Source organism: Mirounga angustirostris, unplaced genomic scaffold (assembly GCF_029215605.1).
Source record: "Mirounga angustirostris isolate CCGP_5_RB_7025 unplaced genomic scaffold, mMirAng1.0.hap1 SCAF_5, whole genome shotgun sequence".
NCBI classification, from domain to species: Eukaryota; Metazoa; Chordata; class Mammalia; order Carnivora; family Phocidae; genus Mirounga; species Mirounga angustirostris.
In genome coordinates, this window is record NW_026991713.1 from 66,613,702 (window position 1) to 66,635,701 (window position 22,000).

The 22,000-nt window shown below is 35.7% G+C and overlaps 2 protein-coding genes across 4 annotated transcripts in view; one reads left to right on the forward strand and one right to left on the reverse strand.

The window, feature by feature from the left end:
- SCAF11 (SR-related CTD associated factor 11) overlaps positions 1–6,502 on the forward strand; it is a 104,518-nt gene extending 98,016 nt beyond the window's left edge. For both annotated transcript variants that reach the window (XM_064591361.1, XM_064591362.1), the window contains exon 17: positions 6,366–6,502. In XM_064591361.1, coding sequence (XP_064447431.1) covers positions 6,366–6,437 — 72 coding nt within the window. In that variant the 3' untranslated portion in view covers positions 6,438–6,502. The remainder of the gene's footprint in view (positions 1–6,365) is intronic.
- The window catches only part of ARID2 (AT-rich interaction domain 2), a 162,755-nt gene that overhangs the window by 9,242 nt on the left and 131,513 nt on the right, over positions 1–22,000 (reverse strand). Inside the window, exons 17-20 of one of the 2 annotated variants that reach the window (XM_045873582.3) lie at positions 6,567–6,705; positions 6,388–6,473; positions 3,950–4,073; positions 3,771–3,862 (exon numbers count right to left, since the gene is read on the reverse strand). In XM_045873582.3, coding sequence (XP_045729538.2) covers positions 3,771–3,862; positions 3,950–4,073; positions 6,388–6,473; positions 6,567–6,705 — 441 coding nt within the window. The remainder of the gene's footprint in view (positions 1–3,770; positions 3,863–3,949; positions 4,074–6,387; positions 6,474–6,566; positions 6,706–22,000) is intronic. The other variant, XM_064591359.1, reaches the window with a different exon arrangement.

The window sequence follows — 22,000 nt, forward strand, 5'->3', positions numbered from 1 at the left end:
AGAGTTAAATATAAAATAACAAAATCAACAACAAAACAAAAACAGTAAAATGAAAACTTCTGGCTCAATAATTACATTACATCTAGACAAAGTGGCTCTGCTATAAGCCTAAGAATGTGCAATTTGAATGTGAGGAAAAAGTGCTAAGAAAAAGTTATAAAATTACTTTTAGAATTCCAATTATCTATACAAATTCCAGATCAGAACTCTGGAAAAGAGTGAATTTGTGAGGCTTCTTTCCTTCCATCTATCAATCAAATACTTACTGAATTGCTAGTACATTCCAAACAAAATGCCAGGCACTGAGGACACAAAAATGAAAATCAATATTCAATCCCTGCTTTCAACTATCTCACCATCTAGGGTGGTAATATGGAATATGTGAGGTGGTAGGGAGTACCTATGGCACCCTAGGTCATAGGCAGGCTAGTGAGGAAGATGTCAGGAAAGGAAGAGGTAACCCCTGAGTTGAATCTTAAGGATGAATAGAAAGTAGAGATTATCTACTACATATTAAGTGCTGTGCTAGGTGTTCAGACTACAAAGATTACTCAGACAAAGTCTACACATAGGTCAGCAGGAGAAAACAGCCATATAAAAACTACTTTAAAGATTATTTATTTATTTGAGAGAGAGAGAGCAAGCAAGCAAGCCTGTGCATAGGTGGGAGGAGGGGCAGACGGAGAGAATCCCAAGCAGACTCACTGCTGAGTGCAGAGCCTGACGTGGGGCTTGATCCCACAATCCATGAGGTCATGACCTGAGCCAAAACCAAGAGTTGGACACCTAACTGACTGAGCCACCCAGGCACCCCTAAAAACTATTTACAAAATGGTAATTAATGTTATATCTCTTCAACAAATGGTGTTGGGAAAACTGGACAGCCACATGCAGAAGAATGAAACTGGACCACTTTCTTACACCATATACAAAAATAAATCCCCAAGTGGGTGAAAGACCTAAATATAAGACAGGGAACCATCAAAATCCTAGGGGAGAAAACAGGCAGCAAACCCTTTGACCTTGGCTGCAGCAAATTCTTACTAGATACGTCTCTGAAGGCAAGGGAAACAAAAGCAAAAATGAAATATTGGTGGGACCTTATCAAGATAAAAAGCTTCTGCAGAGTGAAGGAAACAAACAAAACTAAAAGGCAACCAACAGAATGGAGGAAGGTAGTTGCAAATGACATACTGGATAAAGGGCTAGTATCCAGAATCCATAAGGAACTCATCAAAATCAACCCCAAAAATAAATAATCCAGTTAAGAAATGGGCAGAGGACATGAACAGACACTTCTCCAACGAAGACATAAACATGGCTAACAGATACATGAAAACATGCTCAACATCACTCAGCATCAGAGAAATACAAATCAAAACCACAGTGAGACACTATCTCACACCTGTCCGAATGGCTAAAATTAGTAACTCAGAAAACAACAGATGTTGGTGAGGATGTGGAGAAAGGGGAACACTTTTGCACTTTTGGTGGGAATGCAAACTGGTGCAGCCACTTTGGAAAACAGTGTGGAGGTTCCTCAAAAAGTTAAAAATAGAGCTACCCTATGACCCAGCAATTGCACTATTACGTATTTATCCAAAGGATACAAAATGCTGATTCGAAGGGGCACATGCACCCCAATGTTTATAGCAGCGCTACCAACAGCAGCCAAATTATGGAAAGAGCCCAAATGTCCATTGACAGATGAATGGATAAAGAAGATGTGGTACATATATACTATGGAATACTACTCAGCCATCAAAGAATGAAATCTTGCCATTTGCCATGACGTGGATAGTACTAGACTGTACCACGCTAAGTGAAGTAAGTTAGAGAAAGACAAATACCACACGATTTCGCTCATATGTGGAATTCAAGAAACAAAACAGATGAACATAGGGGAAGGGAAGGGAAAAATAAGATAAAAACAGAGACGGAGGCAAGCCATAAAAGACTCCTAACTGTAGAGAACAAACTGAGGGTTGCTGGAAGGGAGGTGGGGGATGGGCTAAATGGGTGATGGGTCTTAAGGAGGGTAGTGCTTGTTGGGATGAGCACTGGGTGTTATAAATATAAGTGATGAATCACTAAATTCTACTCCTGAAACCAATACTACACTGTATGTTAACTAACTTGAATTTAAATTTAGAAAAATAATAAAATACTGAGAACTTCCAAAAAAAAATGTTACAAGACAGGTTACAAAAATACAGAAGAATGAACTCGATGGGGAAGAGGAACACAGCATAGGGGGCAGCACACAAAAGCTACGATGTGAGCTGAGTCACAAAGGGTTTCCAGATAGTCAGCAGGCCAGCACCCCAGGGCAAAGGGCATGCTAGGCAGGGAGAATAGTAGGAACATTGGAACCAAAGGTACAAAAGTGTGACCTGAAAGAGTCTAACTTGATTAGGAATCTGTATGTGGCTTATTTGGGCTGAAACTACAATGTAAACTATGAAGCACAAGGAAGGTGGAGAGGAAAATACAGTGAGAAAGGTAGTAAGAAACCATGTTATGAATGAAAAAGGAAGATGCTGGTGTTCTTGTATAGTGACTAAACCTTCACACTTCTTTCTTTCTGAAAAACGTTGCTTATTTTTCTATTTGAATGTTAAGAATTTTTCTTATTCACCTGTGAGAACACTGGATACACTAAATACAGTAACTTTTGCATTGCAAATACTGTTTTTTAAACTTCAGTTTTAAGTTTTATTCATCTTTAATCTACAGAAGTTTGGTATACTCAAAATCATTGCTTTTTTTTCTTTCTTTTGTTGGTCCACCGTTTTCATGGTGGGAAAATTCAGCTGGAAAGTTACTGCAAGAAACGTAAAAGAACTAATAAGGCAAGGTACAACTGGGAGTGGGGGAGGAGAAGTAAGGTAGATGGAGGATACATCTAGGAGACGGGACTATTAATATGTCCGAGGAGCGAAACACAGAGAGAAAGTCACTAGCCAGAAGGCAGGATGTCTCCAAGGACAACTTCTCGACAAAAGAGCCTAAAATGAGTCAGTTGAAGATGTAGAAGGAATACTAGAAAATTAGAGACAAGCTCCAAGGGAGACAAAGTTCAAAAGGCATCAACAGGACTTTCCACATTTGCTCTCTCAGGATTAGAGTTATAGTTTCTACTTTCTACAGATGTATAAAATCCTGAGTTTCTCTTGCTTGATTAAATCCATTAAAAAGTATGTTTGGTTGTTTTGGAGCCCAACGTGGGGCCTGAACTCCTGACTCTGAGATCAAGACCTGAGCTGAGATCAAGAGTTGGACACTTAACCAACTGAGCCACCCTGGAGCCCAGAAAGTCAGTTTTAAACTTGAGAGCATTATAGAGAATCTTAGCAATATCTATGACTTCGATGGCTTCATGAAAATGCCAATCACCAAACTAAATTCCATCCTAATTCCACACGATTCAAATGATACCCATTCATTTTCCAATTCATTCCTCCTCCCGTCCCCCAGAAACTTCTAAGGTTTCTCTTTAGTAGATCTACTTTTTGCTCTAAATTCTATGGTCAGCAAGAAAATTAACCTAATAAAACAAATTAAAAGATCACCTTTTGGTTGTTTTAACTTCTACTTTTTTGGCTTTTAAGAGATTATGATGGCCTGACCTTGGCATAAGCTTTTGGACATATTCACAAAATTGATGAGAAAAAACAGTGAATAAAAACACAGATATCTAATCTTATTGATTTACATGTAAAAGTAAGATAATCTAAATTCACTCTGGCTATGGAAAATAGATTACTCACCTGCGACCACATTCTGAATATTTACCAATATTTTTTAATATTAAGGCAGCTGTTAGTCGGATGTGTTTAGTTATTGGTCCCTCTTTTTCATCCTTAAAAAGAAAGGAAAAGAAAAGAATAAAGATCTAAATCATACAGTGCTCACACCTTTACAGATAAGGCTTTCAAGGCTTGCTTACTGTAAAATCTCGAAAGACAAGGTTTCTTGATCCTCTCCTAAGAGCCATCAGGGCAGCACTGGGATGATTCACAATGGCCTTCTGTGCTCTAGGAGTTGAGCTTGTGCCCCCTACAGCAGGCTGCCTAAATTGAGGAGAGAGTGAGAGAGATTGTTAACATGATGCTACAGAAAGACTGACAAGGATGACCAACCTGCCAGCCCCTAGGGTGGTTACTTTGCAATAAATAAAAGCTCCTATGACCCAGCATTAATGTTTACTTTGTGTCAGCCCAGCCAAAGGGGCTCTTAGTATCAGGGTGAAGTTTCAAGTCTTTTATTTTCCAATCTAACAATTTTAAAGCAAACAACAGCTGTTCTAGTGTACTCCATCTTTTAAAGTTACTGTGCCAGTAAACATACAATCAAAATCAATACAACATGGTATCAAAGCTGTGGAATTCACATCTTTGAATGTAATGTGAAGATTTTACCAAAGAAGAAAATAGTCTACAATTTCAGTTGCAAGTTAGTTTTGCTAAACAATATCTGAGAGTAAAATAGTATTACCTAAGAATGTGTTGATACAGGGATAGGTCATCCAGGAAAAGATAACCTAACATGATAGTAACAAGAAATTATGCTAACCGCTGTATTTCAAACTATTACTTTGTTACATCATCTTATTTTTCATCATTATTTGACAATATCAATCAATCCTTTCAGTATATTTCTACTGTCCTTTATGAAAGATACAGAATGGAGGGAGTGCAGAGACAGATTTTGTATAAAAGATTCAAATTATGCTAGATTTCCTTGGTCAAGGAGAAAAACTGCATCAATATCCATTGCATTCTCATGAGGCAATGGTGGGAAGAGCAATGACTCGCACATGAGGAAATGCAGTCTATTTCTGACACTCTAACTACCTGTGTGACTTCGAAAATTTCCACTTGCCCCTCTGTGCTCCAGGTTTCGCGTCTGTAACATGGGGCAATTTCTGGCACTTTTAAATATAAGTAAACTAATTCTGAATGTAAAGCAATCTTAAAATTGTAAACCACTTCACATCCATATCTAGATATACGTCTACAGATACGATTATCTATATATAGATACCGCTGTTACTGGATGTTAGGTATAAGTGACAAAGATTTTTTATTTGATTGCAATTGAGATCCCAAATATCTTTTCCTCCAAATTTAAGCAAAACCAAATACACTCCAACATATTCTTATACACTGCATAATATATACAAATTAAGTACAGTGAAAATTATAGAAAAATACATTTGGCAGGAAAATGACTTTCCCTGCCTTTAGGGTACAATCCAAACTCATGACTATGGCTAATGAGACTCTCGGCTAATCACTCCTCATTCTTGGAGTCTCAGTTTGGATGCACTTTCTATCAGAAAGCCTTCCCTGGTCTCCTACATTGGTTGGCATGGGCCCTCACAGTGTCTTGAGCATGTCCTCATTTTAGTAGTGATTATACTAGATGGTAAGAATTACTTACATCTCTCATTTGATCTCTAGACACTGAACAGCAAAACGTACCTTGGTCACAAATACCTCATACCATACTTTAGTGTCTAGCACATAGTAGATGCTCATTAAATAGTAATGGTATGAATGAAGTGTGTAAGCAGCTTGTGTTCCCATACTTCTAGTTCTTCTTCTAGAATTTCAGTTCTGTGAAGTTATAGACTAAATCTTGTTCTTAGACTTCTGTATCTCTGGCACAATGCCAAGTACACAATTCTATCTCAATAATGGTGACAAATTAATACCTCTTCACATTTTTTTTTTAATATCTCTTCACATTTTGAGAGTTAAGCATATTATTTAGGTTACAGAATCTACAACTAAAGGTCTCAGTTAGAAACAGAATAGGAGATAAAAACTGTGCAAATCTAATAAGGCTCTTACAGGAATCTACACCCAACTAGAACTTGACTATGCCTTACAAGTATGTGGCTCATGAAATAACAGGTAAATGAATAACCATACAGTAAATGTAATATGTATACAATTCTCACATGACACCCTGGCCTGTCCTCAGAGGAGTAGCTGTAGGAAGAAATCTCTTTGCCATTATCAAATACATACTCAATTACTCTCTCAAAGGACAAAGAACCATATACACATTTCCAGTTTACAAAGCATTTCTCAAATATCATCTGTCATTACTTCTAATGACTTGTCTACAAATTAGAATCAAAACATTACAGCTACAAAGTTCTAACAGACTATGTGTTCTAGCAAGAATGAAAAGTTATGCTTGGAGAATTTAAGCAGTTTGAACAGGGTCACATAGCTGGTTAATGGTAGAGCTCAACTGGAATCTAGGTCTTGGTCTCCCAATATGTTACACTGTCTTTCACTGGTACTATGTTTTGCCTAGTTTCCTGACTTTTCTTTTTGTATGTGCAACAGGAAGTAAACTCATGGTCCTTACTTGGTAGAAGATTTTTGACTTCCTGCTTGTCCTGGTTCATCTTGTTTTAATCCTGCAAGCAGGGCATCTTTTGAACAGTGCTTATCCTTTTTGAGAAAGAGGAAGTAAAAGAATATGCATCAAGATCTTTAATGCAACCAGGTGAGTTACTGACCAAATAGTATGAAGGAAGTGTATACCTGTAAGTGGGTAATAAAAGAAAACCTCTGTCGCTGAAAAGGCTCACAACCTTCCCAAAGACACTGCCCTGGATATACATCTTTGCCTCCGTGTTCAGTTGCTGCATGGTAGAAAACCTGTGAGGGTGTCTGAAACCATCTACAAAAAATAAAAGTAGTAGAAATTTTCTGGCAGATTTGCATATATTCTTTAAATCAGAACACTTGCTCTCCTAATACAAAAGCCCCAGATCAATATACAAAAATACTACGCATAACAGTGTAAGCAAATCTCACATTCATTTTATTTCCAGGAATATTTTGAAATTATTTTAAAAATTTGTTTGTATTTCTAAATCAAATCATTCAACTATACTGAAGACTTTTGGTAATTTCTTTTAAGTTTATTATGTTTCATTCTCAATTCCCTTCCTTCAGTGAAAGTCAGCTAAGAATCTCTTGAAAGTAAGTAATATGTCATTTTAAAACACAATAGAAAACTATTTTACAAACAAATACCATATTCTTATACTTTTAGAAGCTGCTTAAACATTTACTAGACCTCATATTACATATAATAAATTCTAGCATATTAGATCCAACAATCTAAATGTTACAAATTTTGGTTAAGTCTGGCTTTTTAGTTGAATTCACATTATTTGTCCATGTTTAAGAAGCCACAGCCCTTTCTCTAACCTCATACCCTACTCATTCACACACCTGGGGGCTTAACAATGTACAAATGTCTGAGTGGGTACGTGGCCAAGGACACAACCTAAAGAAAGTCAGATACTATTTTCCCTTCTTAATTAGAATATATGGCAATGAAAGAGAATACTGGATTCCAGACAGCAAAAAGTTTCAATTATTAATTAGCAACTCAAATATTTGCATAATCAATATCCTTAAAGTTTATGGCAGAGCTCTCTTAGGACTTGAGTTTTTATGGATGTCATAAAAGTATGTCTATATTTAAGCCAGTTGTTGATGTGCAGTATATATGATAGAAATTTTAAAATAAATTTTAATCAAGAGTAATTGAATATTGAATTATAAAAGACAATGTCAGAAATCATTATACCATTCATATTCACTTATACAAATACATACAAAAGATTTATTGTGAAGCTGTCATGGCTTAGAAAAATTCATATTGTTACAATGTCCAAACTTCCCAAAGCAATCTACAGATTCAATACACACCCTATCAAAATTCTAATGGCATTTTTTGCAGAGAAAGAACAATCTTAAAGTTTATATGGAAACGCAGAAGATTCAGAATAGCCAAAGAATCTTAAGAACAACAAACCTGGAGGCATCATTCTGCCTGATTTCAAATTATATTATAAAGCTCCAGTAATTAAAACTGTACGGTATTGGCATAAAGACAGATACATACAGATCAGTGGAACAGTATAGAGCCCAGACATAAACCCACACACATATGATTGATTAATTTATAACAGAGGAGCCAGGAATATATGATGGGGAAAAGGGAAAGGACAGTCTCTTCAATAAATAGTTTTGGGGAAACTGGACAGACACATGCAAAAGAATGAAACTGAACAACTATCTTACACCATACACAAAAATTAACTCAAAATAGAGGAAGGACTTGAATGTAGGACCTGAAACTGTAAAACTCCTAGGAGAAAACAGGTGGTAAGCTCTTCGCTTTCAATCTTAGCAATGATTTTTTTTAATTTGATTTGAAAGCAAAGGCAACAAAAAGCAAAAATAAACAAGTGAGACTATATCAAACTAAAAGCTTCCGCACAACAAAAGGAAAAAGCAACCTCTTGAATGGGAGAAAGTATTTGCAAATCATGTATCTAATATGGGATCAATATCTGAAATATATGAAGAACTCATGCAACTCAATAGCAAAAAATAAGCAACCCAATTAAAAAAGGGCAGAGAATCTGAATGTTTTTTCCAAAGAAGACATACAGATGGGCAACAGATTCATGAAAAGATGCTCAACACCACTCATCATCAGGGAAATGCAAATCAAAACCACAATAAGATATCATCTCACACCTGTCAGAATGGCTAGTATATTAAAAAAAAAAAAAAAAGACAAGAAACTGACAAGTGTTGGTGAAGATGCAGAGAAAAGGGAACATTCATGCACTGTTGGTGGGAATGCAAACTGGTATAGCCACTGTGGAGAAGAACAGTATGGAAGTTCCTCAGGAAATTAAAAATAGAACTACCATATGATCCAGTAATTATACCCAGTTTGGGTATTTATCTGAAGAAAATGAAAGCACTAATTAGAAAAGATAATATACCCCCTATATTAACTGCAGCCTTATTTACAAAAGCCAAGACATGGAAGCAACCTAATGTCCACTGATAGATGAATGGATAAAAAAGTTGTGTTCAATGGAATATTACTCAGCCATAAAAAAGAATAAAATCTTGCCATTTGCAACATCATGGATGGACCTAGAGGGTATTATGCCAAGTGAAATAAGTCAGAGAAAGACAAATACCATATAATCTCACTTATACATGAAATCTACAAAAAAACAAACTAAGCTCATAGATAGAAGAGACTGGTGGTTGTCAGGTGGGGGATGGTGGGTTGACAAAGGAGTAAAGGGGACAAAAGATATAAACTTCTAGTTATAAAATAAGTCATGGGGATGTAAGAAAAAGAAGAGCTTATTGTGTAATTAAAATTAGTTAAGTACATTTTTAGTTTTGGAATCTCTTAATTTTCAGTACAAATAATGCTATTTCATTAGTATGACATAAATATGACTGGAGCTCTAATAACTGTCACAAGGGGGCATTTCTTATTGTGTTTTTAATATCTTACCTAAATATTATAAATTATTAATTGAAAGGTAAAGCTGTTTGCACACGCACACACCAAAATCCAAATGTACTACTACTAGTCACTTGTCAAAATGATACCTGAATTCTAAAATATTCCACAGTATGTTAAATGAATCAAGTTTATTTACAACACACAAAATTGATGAATTTACCAGTCACAAGAAAAAGGGATGAAATTAGTGCTTCTTTAAATCAAATTACTAAAGGGCGCCTGGGTGGCTCAGTTGGTTAAGCCACTGCCTTCAGCTCAGGTCATGATCCTGGAGTCCCGGGATCAAGTCCCACATCGGGCTCCCTGCTCAGCGGGGAGCCTGCTTTGCCCTCTGACCCTCCCCCCTCTCATGCTCTCTCTCTCTCTATCTCATTCTCTCTCTCAAATAAATAAATAAATAAAATCTTTAAAAAAAAAATAAAAAAAATAAAAATAAATCAAATTACTAAATACATGAAACTGTATATATGCACAGTTTTAAGATCACAGGGATTTTTTTTTAGAATATATATATATTTTTAAAGATTTTATTTATTTATACGAGAGAGAGAGAAATGAGAGAAGAAACACAAGCAGGGGGAGTGGGAGAGGGAGAAGCAGGCTTTCTGCTGAGCAGGGAGCCTGCTATGGGGCTCAATCCCAGGACTCCAGGGACTCTGGGATCATGACCCCAGCCGAAGGCAGACGCTTAACGACTGAGCCAACCCAGCGCCCCGATCACAGGGATTTTTAAGTGTTCATCACTTTACCAGCCCAGCACAGAGTCTATTATTTCCCTCTTATCTACTACCTTTCCCCTCTGAGTCTGTTTACTATTTGTCTAACTACTCAAGTCATACAAACCATTCATTGACTGGTGATAGTACAAGGTCTAGTATAACTATGAATGGAGCTGGTTGTAATGATCAAATAAGAGTAGAAAATAGTTTCCAAATACCTTAAATGGAGTATCTGGATTTTTAAAGATTAAATGAATTCCAATGCAAAACAGATACTGAGTTTGCAGAATGTTATTGATTTTTCTGGAATGGGATAGGGGAAGAGAAGAGGTGGGATGCCACTACTGTATACTAGTATGTCTAGAACTATTTTCCTTATTACTACTACCTTTCCATCAATAACCTACCCCTGCCACCCAAAATAACAAACATGTTCATTTAAAGAAACCAGAAAAATTCAAGAGTATCTAAATGAAAATGAAAATTCCCTGTGACCCAGACTGTTAACATTTTCGTGTATTTCCTTTAAGCTGCGCGACCCCCCCCGCCTGTGTGTGTGTGTGTGTGTGTGTGTGTTTACACAAAACTGGGACTGTTACTCATAAAATTTGATATACTGCTGCCACAGTAAGGCTATATGGTGCAATTAAAAGAATGCCCTTCACTAAGATACTTTACTGTTATCTGCTGAAAAAACATTGTAATAAATATACAATCTCTGACATGTCCAATGTGAATGGCACACGCCTCCCCTCCAGCTGCTGATGTGCACAACCACAGGTGGAAGCACCGGACAAGTAACATTTCTGAAACTCATTTTACTTACTGGTAATCTACCTTTCAGGGTGATTGTGAGGCTTAAATTTAATGATACGTGTAAAGCCATTTGGCGAATATCAAGCCAACGATAACTGAGAGCTACTACCATGATCAGTAGTAGTAGTAGTAACAGCAGTCATAGCGGTGGCACTAGTAATCTCTGTCTTTTCACCTGGTCTGTCCTACTCATCACCTACCCGGAGACTTTTCCCACAACTATTCCAAACTTACCAAGCCTTGCTCAGCAGTCTACCTCCAAGTTAATGCTCCCGATTATCAAGGGAGTCTCATCATTACAACTTATTTTATTAATTTCTGCTCCTGAAAACATTCCCCACAAAACTGCTCCAAACTTTACAACCTTTTGTTAAACATTAAACTTCAATCTGATTGTTTCAGAGTTTGTCTTCCCCTATAGAGTGTGAGTTTGTAAATTTAGGGATACTGCCCTATTGTTATGCGTCTGAAAAAAAAAAAAAAGGCTTATTCCTGAAAAAATTTAAGTTTATTCTATTAGAGCTGCCCTAACTTCCTTTTTCTCTGTATTAAATTTTCTGTCATTATTCATAGTTCCCCCTTCTCTTGGATCTTGGCCAGAAGTAGTCACTATTTCCAGGGTGAATTCTTTCACTTATATTCTGGAATCTGTTACATACCTTCGTAAATTACCTCCTCCTTTGCATCTTCTATCTTTTCCTTTCTACTGAAGCCTATACTTAAGTATAGCAACATACATGCTACTCCAACTAAAAACAACAGAAACAACACTTTTCCTTTGATCTCATTACTGTCACAAAAGATAGGAACTAGATTTACAATATCTGGCAAAACAATGATAAATTTAACCAATATTTAATACATTTATTACAGTAACTGTATCTGACAATTTTTTCTCCATCATTGGCCATCTTTCAAAGGAACATATTATTTTCAATTATATCATCAATACAATTTATAATGGCTAGTCCCTGCTCTTTACATAAGTAGTTGCAGCTAAAGCTCAGGATTAGCTTTTATTCCTTTATTTAAATCCCCTTCACCAAATTCTTTTTTCTTTCAGCTGTTTGTTTCAACTGAACAAATTATGTGCATAAGGTTACTAGGTGCAAGTTTGTGGATTCTAGTTACCCTAACCATCTGCTTAAGGCTACAACACTTTCCCCTTGAAAATAAAGCCAATAAGCATTACTTTATTGGTGTTAATTATACAATGATTATTACTATCACTTTTCCTATGGTCAATCAATTTCTTTGGCATCATAAACACATAAATAAATGAAGTAAATAAAGCATTTTCCTACTACCTTAAAGATTTTATTATGTAAAAGCCTGCAATCTATGCAGGTTATATATATATTAATAATACATATTATGATATTTTAATAATTCACCATATTTAAAAGAACAATTTAGAAACAAACATCTGCGGCTATAAAGCTATGATTGTTTCCTTTGTTTTTAAAACATAAATAAAAGGGTTGAAGAAAATGGCACTTTAAGTTCAGATAGTTTCATTTAAAGTTTTCTTAGTTGTTTAAGTTCTTGGCAGGCTGTTTTTCTTTAATGACCAAAAAGGATTCCATGTCCCTCTTAATAGCCCTCCTGCTGCAAAAACATTTAATTTGACTTAAAACACATGGGATATGTATTTTTTAACAGGAAAATGCTAGTTTAAAAATAAGATGTGCATTTAAATGTTAATAAATGCACCTAAATGATAGTACTATATATCAAAAACCTGCAAAAACAGCTTTTAAAACAGTTATATTGTTAATTTAGAACAATTAACTTTTACTTCAACCCTTGACATTTAATTGCTTTACACAGATAACATTCTCTGGCCGAAGAAATCCCAGAGGTATGCATTATTTTATATTCAAATGAGATTTAGTAACAAGCTGATAAAATCTGGGGGGAAAAGCCCAAGCCAACACTGATGCTGGCAGACTTACCCAATTTTATTACATATCTAATTGTACAAGTCCAAAATGGAAAAACAAAACAAAAAGACAGTAACTTCATTATTAAAAGAAATTAATTTATTGCCTTTACACAGGACTAAAAATTACAAGTGCAAACTGGACAGCCCCAACCAGTACTGGTGCCCTTCCAAAACGACATACTGTGGCTGCTACAGCCCTGCCTGCCATCGTCAGTCCAGATTCAAAGCCACAAGCAAGAGCAACTGATTGACTGGCTCAGCTGCCGAAGGTAATTGGGGAGTAAGCAAGTATTTGGCCTTTTTCTTTTGTTTTGGCTTTTGTAGCGAGAGATATGTCCTGCCTTCTAGTAAGACTCAAATTATGGGAAATATCTCAAACATAGGAAGGGAGTTCGGAGGGAAGATAGACAAAACCAAATGTCTTTGGCTCTATTTCCTTTCCTTCTAATAATAATATTGATAATATTATAATATAAATAATATTAGTAGTAGTAATAATAGTTACTAGAGGAAAGGACTTCTGTTTTTGCTTTTGATCCTCTAGCCCCAGCTCCTACTAACCTACTGGTTGGTGAAGCAGTCACATATTTTACACAGCAAGGTAGGAAATATATTCTCGGGGACCTTGCTTAAATAAATATGTTTTCAAAATCTGTACCCTCCACCAAAATTTTAGTTGCATCTGAAAGCAGTAGAGAAGTACATATGCACAATTTAGGCATTTCAATAAATATGTTATACTTAATTAACTAAAATAAGCTTTGAGATAAAATAAAAATGAATGATGATGTGTGTATTTGTCTGTTTTTAGTGAGACAAATATAGCATACAAATGAATTTGAGACTGGATACTCACCCAGACTCCTTGAAAGATATGGCAGTATATCACTTCACACTGTTCCTGACAAAGCTACTCACAGCATAAAGTTTACCTCCCTACCTGAACTTCTGTTTGCTCATTACTTACTCTGTATTTGGTATATTTACAAACATCATCTTATTTGATTTCTATGATGGCTCTTTGTTAAAGGTAAAACTATCCCCACTTTACTGCTAAGGAAGACAAGCTTTCAAACAAGTAACTTTCCAGAGCATACAACTATGTGGTGGCAAGAGCTGGGGTTTGAAACCAGGTATGTCTAAAGACCTTTTTTCCTACTCTACTACAATAAATGATTGTTTACTTAGATAATATGCGTAAGTTTATGCCTAGGTAAAAACTGAAGTATACTTTTATACACAGTATCTATGATGCTATAAATTTTTCCTTATTTTTAATGCTGGCAAATTCTGAAAGCATAGTAGGTTTAAGAAGTTAGCATTGGTACATAATTTTCTTATTCTGTGCACAATTTCTAAGGAATAAATAAAGTTTATTAGTAAACTGCAGGCTAGATTTTCACCTTAGTAAATTCTATTCCCAAATATTTTAAATAACTCTAAAAAGGACTTCAACGTGATTTGGCAAATTTGTCTCATGGTATATAACCTTTTGGTTTTGGGTACCATCTTTAAAAACTCTTTGGTATCTGGTGTTTGGAAGAATGAAGTAAAAAGTTCTCCCATCAGCTGTGGAAGGAATTAGGGCTTTTCCTAATAATATATTTTTATGCATTATTAGTTAAAGCCCAAGGAATATACCTTAAGCTGATGCTACCAAAAAGTATTACATAATGTTAATCTCAGATTTATAAAGGCTTATTAGTTCAAACTTCAAGTATAATAATATTAACAAAATACCCACTGATTCTATAGCTTTTACATAAAATCTTTTATAAATGTAGAAACAGCAAGGTGATGGGCTGTTCACAATTGAAAAGATAAGATGCCAACAGGCTAGGTCAGCAAAGAACTGCTGACTATAGAATCAAGCCAATCTTCATTAATTTAACTCACTCAACAAATATTAATTAAAAGCCCTTTACGTGCCAGACATTGTACTAATATGAAAAAAACTCCAGGGTGCAAAGCATCAACCCTCTGAAGATATCTTCTGGTCTTATGACCCCAAAATTTAGACAAAAGATGCTATAAAATGAATTCCAGGTTGTCAAATAATCTAACTACTGAATTAATTTCAACCTAAACTGGCAATTTAACTAGAATTAAGCAGTCACTGATATATCATGAATTTTAGTTTCTACTCTGAATATCTTACCCTATAATATTTGATATAGGGTAATATTTGATATCAAGAAGGCAGTTTTATATATCACACTCAACTAATCTTTAGAAACTTCTTTACCTTAAAATAAATGTATAAAACTGCCATCAGTTTTTGTTAAATATTTTAATTTTTTTCTTAAATGAAAATTTAAGAAAAATTCCTTTAAAAATCCTTAACCTGACTACATTATTTCTGAAATTTCCACTACTAGAAGAAATTAAAGATTTACCATGGATTCTGGATGATACTTCTGGAAGAAGTAAAAGCACCTTTACAGAGAATACAAATTCTAGTTTTCATTCATTGGTCACCTATAGTGAGGTTGACGTTTCTTGTTGTTCTCTGTTATTTCCCATGAGACCAGTGATTATTCAAATCTCATCTTGATGCAAAAGTATCTTCAAGGATTATAGAGTAGGAATAACGAAACCTTGTGTTAGAATCTTTAGGAGGAACTACAACTCTACACCTGCAAAGGAACTGCAGTAGGAACCCAGGAGTTTGAGCCTCAACATCACTTGAGGAGATTCCTAGGTGGTCAGGGAATATATCAATTTTATTAGTGCAAATAAAAGTCCCTAAGTTTCTAGAGAGAACAGCTTCCACACTGGAAATGTTTACTGAGATCCTCTAAATTCTGTTTGACTCTTTAATGATACAACTCTAAATATAAACACAATATAGATTATATTCTCCCAAAGGAAAATAATTTTCATCTTTTCTATAATAGCTGTTGGCTAGATATCGATGAGAAACAATGTATTCTAAAAGTGGCTTTCAAATGTCTTTTATAGCTGCAGAAGCATCTTTTCAAACAAAATGTGACTTAGAGTCCTTATACATAAAGTAAAAAGCAGAGATCCTATGGTTAGAGGTAAGTTGGAGTCCTCTCTCAAACGTCCCCTTTATCCCAACACTGCTTATTCAAAGAACATGGTGGCCAAGAAACAGTACTAAAAACAATGAATGTAAATTCTTGGTTTACCAGAGGCATTGAGTCCTTTCCTCTAATTACACAGAATTAAAAGAGCAGTTCATGGATTTTTTTTAATTATAGAGAATTTGGGGGGTCCCATTTCTTTTTTTTTTTTAAAGATTTTATTTATTTATTTGACAGAGAGAGACACAGCGAGAGAGGAAATACAAGCAGGGGGAGTGGGAGAGGGAGAAGCAGACTCCCCGCTGAGCAGGGAGCCCGATGTGGGGCTTGATCCCAGGACCCTGGGATCATGACCTGAGCCGAAGGCAGACGCTTAATGACTGAGCCACCCAGGCGCCCCATGGGGGGTCCCATTTCTTTAGGATCAAACACAAAATATAATCACACATTACTTATATATTTCCGTTATAAACTAACAGTCCACATCATGCTGATGATATAAAAACAAGAATAAAGGACAAGGACCTTCCAAGTTTTTGTTCAGACATATAAAGAGTTTATAAGTTGTCACTCCCATCCTCAGAACAAGAAAAAAGCTGAACTGAAAATTAACAATTCTTAAATCCATCAGAGAACTGAGGTCACAAGGCAAACTGCCTCCCTGAAAATTGGAGACAGTGGAATATAGAGAATCACAAATAACTTCCAGAATCAATAACTGTTAGGAATACTTAAGCACAAACTGATGCATTGATGGAGGTCTAGTATGGATTACCCTGAAAGATAAAAACTCTGGCAGGGACTGGGGGTAGGGAGGTGGGGGGTACGGCTGCAGTCTCTGTAGAGAGCCCACACTTTTCTGAGTTTTACCTCCAGGAATTTTACCAGGGTTCTACAGTAAAGACTGGAGGAAAAATTCCCTAGGGCTTTCCAGCAGAGGGAGAGAGAAAGCAATCAATTTTAAATATGCCCAGTGTTCTTTTCTCCTTACCAAGGGCCTGCCCTCAAGGAAAATTACTTTTAACAAAGCCTTATCTGGCCTAAGGGAAGGAGCAATTAGGTAACTCCGAGCCCTCAGATTCCCTGGCTCACATCAGGGGAGAAAAATAAAGAAAATAAAAGAAACTCGTCTTAAAGTCACAGCCCTTAGACTCAAGCCCACTAAAAAAAGTTAGATTTAATCATGAGATTACAGAATGCTTCCCATCTGCAATACCTTATCACCACATCAACAAGGCTCCAGTATAGTAAGAGTGGATTACGACTGAGAGAGCTGTAAGATACAGACTCTATTTAAAAATGAGCTTTGGCTCCGGAGCATGCGTGGTTCAGTTGGTTGAACATCCAACTCTTGGTTTTGGCTGGGGTCATGATCTCATGGGTCTTGAGATCAAGCCCTGAATGGGGCTCTGCGCTCATCAGGGAGCCTGCTTGAGATTCTCTTCCTCTTCCCCTCACCCCATAGGCACTAAAATAAATAAACAAATCTTAAAAAAAATGAGCTTCTAGCAAATCCAAAGACAACAGGGGAGTGGGAAAAAAGGACACTAGAAGAAACTGAAGCCTCTGACACCTATAGCTACAGCAAACATTAAATACAGCACAATTCCTAAGTAGGTAAACATAAAACTTAACACTAAAGGTCTCTTTACCTCAGTTCCTATTAACCAATACAACATATCCCGCTTTCAACAAAAACTCACAAGGCATGGCAAATGTAAAGAAAAAAAAAAAAAACAAAACCCCAAAACCAACCAGAAACCAAACACCAAAACCCAACAATAAACCCAAAACGCAGTTTAAAGAAACAAAGCACGCATGAGAACCAGACTCAGATATGGCAGAGATTTTGGAATTATCATAATGCAGACTTAATATAGTTATGATTAATACGCTAAGACTCTAATGGAAAAAGTGGTAACACGGAAGAAGATATGGGTAAAGTAAGAGAAATGGAGATGCTAAGAATCAAAAAGAAATGCTAGAAATCAAAAATACTGTAACAGAAATAAAAAATGCCCTTGAGAAGTGGCTGGCTCAGTGAGTGGAGCATGCCACTTGATATCATGGTTGTGGGTTTGAGCCCCGTGTTGGGTGTAGATTACTTAAAAATTAAAATCTGGGGCGCCTGGGTGGCTCAGTCGTTAGGCGTCTGCCTTCGGCTCAGGTCATGATCCCAGGGTCCTGGGATCGAGCCCCGCATCGGGCTCCCTGCTCGGCGGGAAGCCTGCTTCTCCCTCTCCCACTCCCCCTGCCTGTGTTCCCTCTCTCGCTGTGTCTCTCTCTGTCAAATAAATAAATTAAAAAAAAAAAAAGAAAAAAAAATTAAAATCTTAAAAAAAAAAAAAAGAATGCCTTTGGATGGGATCATCAATAGACTGGATACAGCCAAGAAAAGAATCAGTGAGTTTAAACACGTATGAATAGAAACTTCTCAAACTGAAGAACAAAGAGAAAAAAAAAGTAAACAGTTAAGAACTGTGGGACAGTTACAAAAGGTGCAACATATGAGTAATGGGAATACCAGAAAGAGGAAAGAGATAAAATGAAGAAATATCTGAACTGAGCATTTTCCAAAATCAATGACACACACCAAACCACAGACCTAGGAAACTCAGAGAATACCAAATAGGATAAATGTAAAAAACAAAACAAAACAGAAAAACAAAAAAAAATCCACCTAGGCATATTATATTCAAATTGTTAAAAACCAAAGACAAAAGATCTTGAAAGTAGCTAGCAGGAAAAGAGCAAAAATAAAACACCTTACTGATAGCACAACAAAGGTAAACTTACACTGGATGTCTCTTGAGTAGAATGAAATATTTTGAAGTTAAAAGAAAAAATTTTACGTCCACAAAATTATTTTTCAAAAGCAAAGGAGAAATACTTTTTCAGACAAAAACTGAGGGCGTATCTGCACTAGAGCTGCTTCCTTATTAGCGAGCAAGGAGCCCGCTTCTCCCTTTGCCTGCCTCTCCCCCCACTTGTGCTCTCTCTCTCTCTCTGACAAGTAAAAAAAATAAAATCTTAAAAAAAAAAATATATATATATATATTTCAAACTCTAGAACAACCATAGAAAGTTTTTTAAAGAAGTATAATTGATATGCTAAGAAGAACAAATGGAATCATAAATTACTCAGCTAAAACCAAAGAAAGTAAAACATGTGAAGACAAAAGATACAAAACACAAGTGAAATGAATAGAAAACATTTATAAATATGATAAATATTAATACAACTGTATCAATAATCATTTTAAATGTGAAAGATCTAAACATATTAATTAATAAAGAGACTGGCAGAGCAGATAAACAAAACGAAACCCAACTATATGTGGTTAGATATAAAAACACAGATTAAAAGTAAAGTGATGGAGGTGGTTGGGGGATGAGCAAAATAGGTGAAGGGGATTAAAAGGTACAAACTTCCAGTTCTAAAATAAACAAGTCACGGGGATGAAAAGTACAGCACAGGGAGTATAGTCAATAATATTGTAATAACTTTGTATGATAACACATGGTAACTAAACTTAGCATAGTGAATGTTATATAATGTATATAACTGTCAAGTGGCTATGTTGTATGCCTGAAACAGTGTAATATTGTATGCCAACTACACTCCAATTAAAAAATTTTTTTAAAGGCAGTTAGCAAAAGGACTGACTTTTATGAGGAAAACCTAGGGAGAAGAAGAGAAAATCATATTCAAAGTTGAAAGCTGGGGACTAATAATATTAATTTGAACATTAAAATCCATTTTATACTCCCTCCACCCCAAAAATAAAAGGATGGTGAAAGATATACCACACTAACAGTAATGAAAAGAAAGCTGGAGTAACTATACTAATGTCAGACAAAGCAGACTTTAGAGTACGGTTACTATCAGAAATGAAGAGGGACATTACATAATGGTAAGGAGGTCAACTCTTCACAAAGACATACAATTCTTAAGGTCTGCACTCCTAACACAAAGCATCAAAATATGAGCAAAATCTGATAGAACTGCAAGAAGAAATAGAAAAATCCACTAATTATACTTGGAAACTTAGCACAACTCTATCAGTGATTGACAGATCTAGCAGGCAGAAAATCAGTAAGATGTATTTGAACTAAGCAGCACCATCAATCAATTGGATCTAACTGACATTTATATAACACTTCAACAACAGAAAAAAACATTCTTCTCACGCTCTTGCAGAACATTCACCGAGGTAGACTGCATTTTGGGACATAAAACACACCTTAACAAATTTAAAAGAACAGAAGTCACATAAAGTATGTTCTCAGACTACAATGTAATTAAACTAAAAATAACTAACAAAAAGATAGGTGGACTATCCCCAAATACTTGGAAATTAAACAACGCACTTCTAAAATATTTTGAACTAAGTGATAATGAAATTACAACTTACCAAATTTGAGGGATACAGCTAAGGCAGTACATATAGGGAAAGTTATAGCATGAAATGTATCGATTAGAAAAGATCTAAAAATCAATAATCTAAGCTTCCACCTTAGAAATCTAGAAAAGGAACAATATGAATTTAAAGCAAGCAGAAGAAAAAAAATAAAAATTAAAGTAGAAATCAATGAAATAACAACAGGAAATCAACAGAGAAAAATCAACGAAACCAAAACTAGTTGTTTGAGAAGATCAATAAAATAGATAAACCTCTAGCTAGCTTAACCAAGAAAAAGAATGAGAAATGACACAAATTACTAATATCAGAAATAAAAGCTTCTTTCATTGCTAATGAGCCCATGAACATTAAAAGGATAATAAATGTTATAAGTAACTCTATGCCACAAATTTGGTAATTTATCAAATGAATGGATTTCTCTAAAAGACACAATCTGCTAAAACTCACGCAAGAAGAATAATCTGAACAAGCTCATAACTATTGAAAAAAACTGAACCGGATTTATGGTTTCCCTGGTGAATTCCCCCAAACATTTAAGGAAGAAATGATACCAATTCTCTATAGTCCCTACCAGAAAATAGGAGAGTACATTTCCTGATTCATTACATAAGACCAGCATTACCCTAATACCAAAACCATACAAAGACAGAACAACTATAGACCAGTAGCTCTCGTGAACACAGATGTAAAAATCCTCAAAAGGGACGCCTGGGTGGCTTAGTTGGTTAAGTGTCTGCCTTCAGCTCAGGTCATGATCCCAGGGTCCTGGGATCGAGTCCCTTATCGGGCTCCTTGCTTCTCCCTCTGCCTGCTGCTTCTCCTGCTTGTGCTCTCTCTCTCTGACAAATAAATTAAAAAAAAGAATCTTAAAAAAAAAAAAAAAAGCAATTACAACGAAAATGCCAACATGCTTTTTTGGGATCTCTAGAAACATTCTAAAGTTCATTTGAAAGGATAAGTACCTGTACATGTACCAAGTCCAATTTATAAATCACTCTAATTTCAAAATCTAGTATAGTGCCTGTTATAAATGCTTGAAAAAAATTGAGAAACACCCTGAAAAAGAAAAATTAGGAGGGGGATCTTGCCATATCCAACATTAAAATTTAAAGTGATGGTATAGGGGCACCTGGGTGGCTCAGTCAGTTAAGCGGCTGCCTTTGACTCAGATCATGATCCTGGGGTCCTGGGATCGAGTCCTGCATCAGGCTCCCTGCTCAGCCAGGAGTCTGCTTCTTCCTCTCCCTTTTCCCCTCCCTGTCGCTTGTGCTCTCTCTCAAATAAATAAATAAAATATTTGAAAAAAAAAAAAAGTGATGGTATAATAAGGACAGAGACCAGTGGAGTAACAAGTAATTCAGAAATAGACAAAGCATACAGGAATTTAATATATAACAAGTGTGGAAATTCAAACACCCAAGGAAAGATAAACACCAATATGTTAGCCATTTGGAAAACAATAAAGCTAGATTCATACTTCACTTTATACATGAAACTAAATTACAGATGGATAAAAAAGTTAAAAAATTAAAGTAGTGGAGGGCAACAAAATGTGTATTATGTGATCTAACAGCGGAGAAGATCTTTCTAAGCATGAAATAAAAACCATTAGTTTTTCTAGTCTGTCCACTAAAACATCTAGAATAATAGCCAACTCAAAAGCAA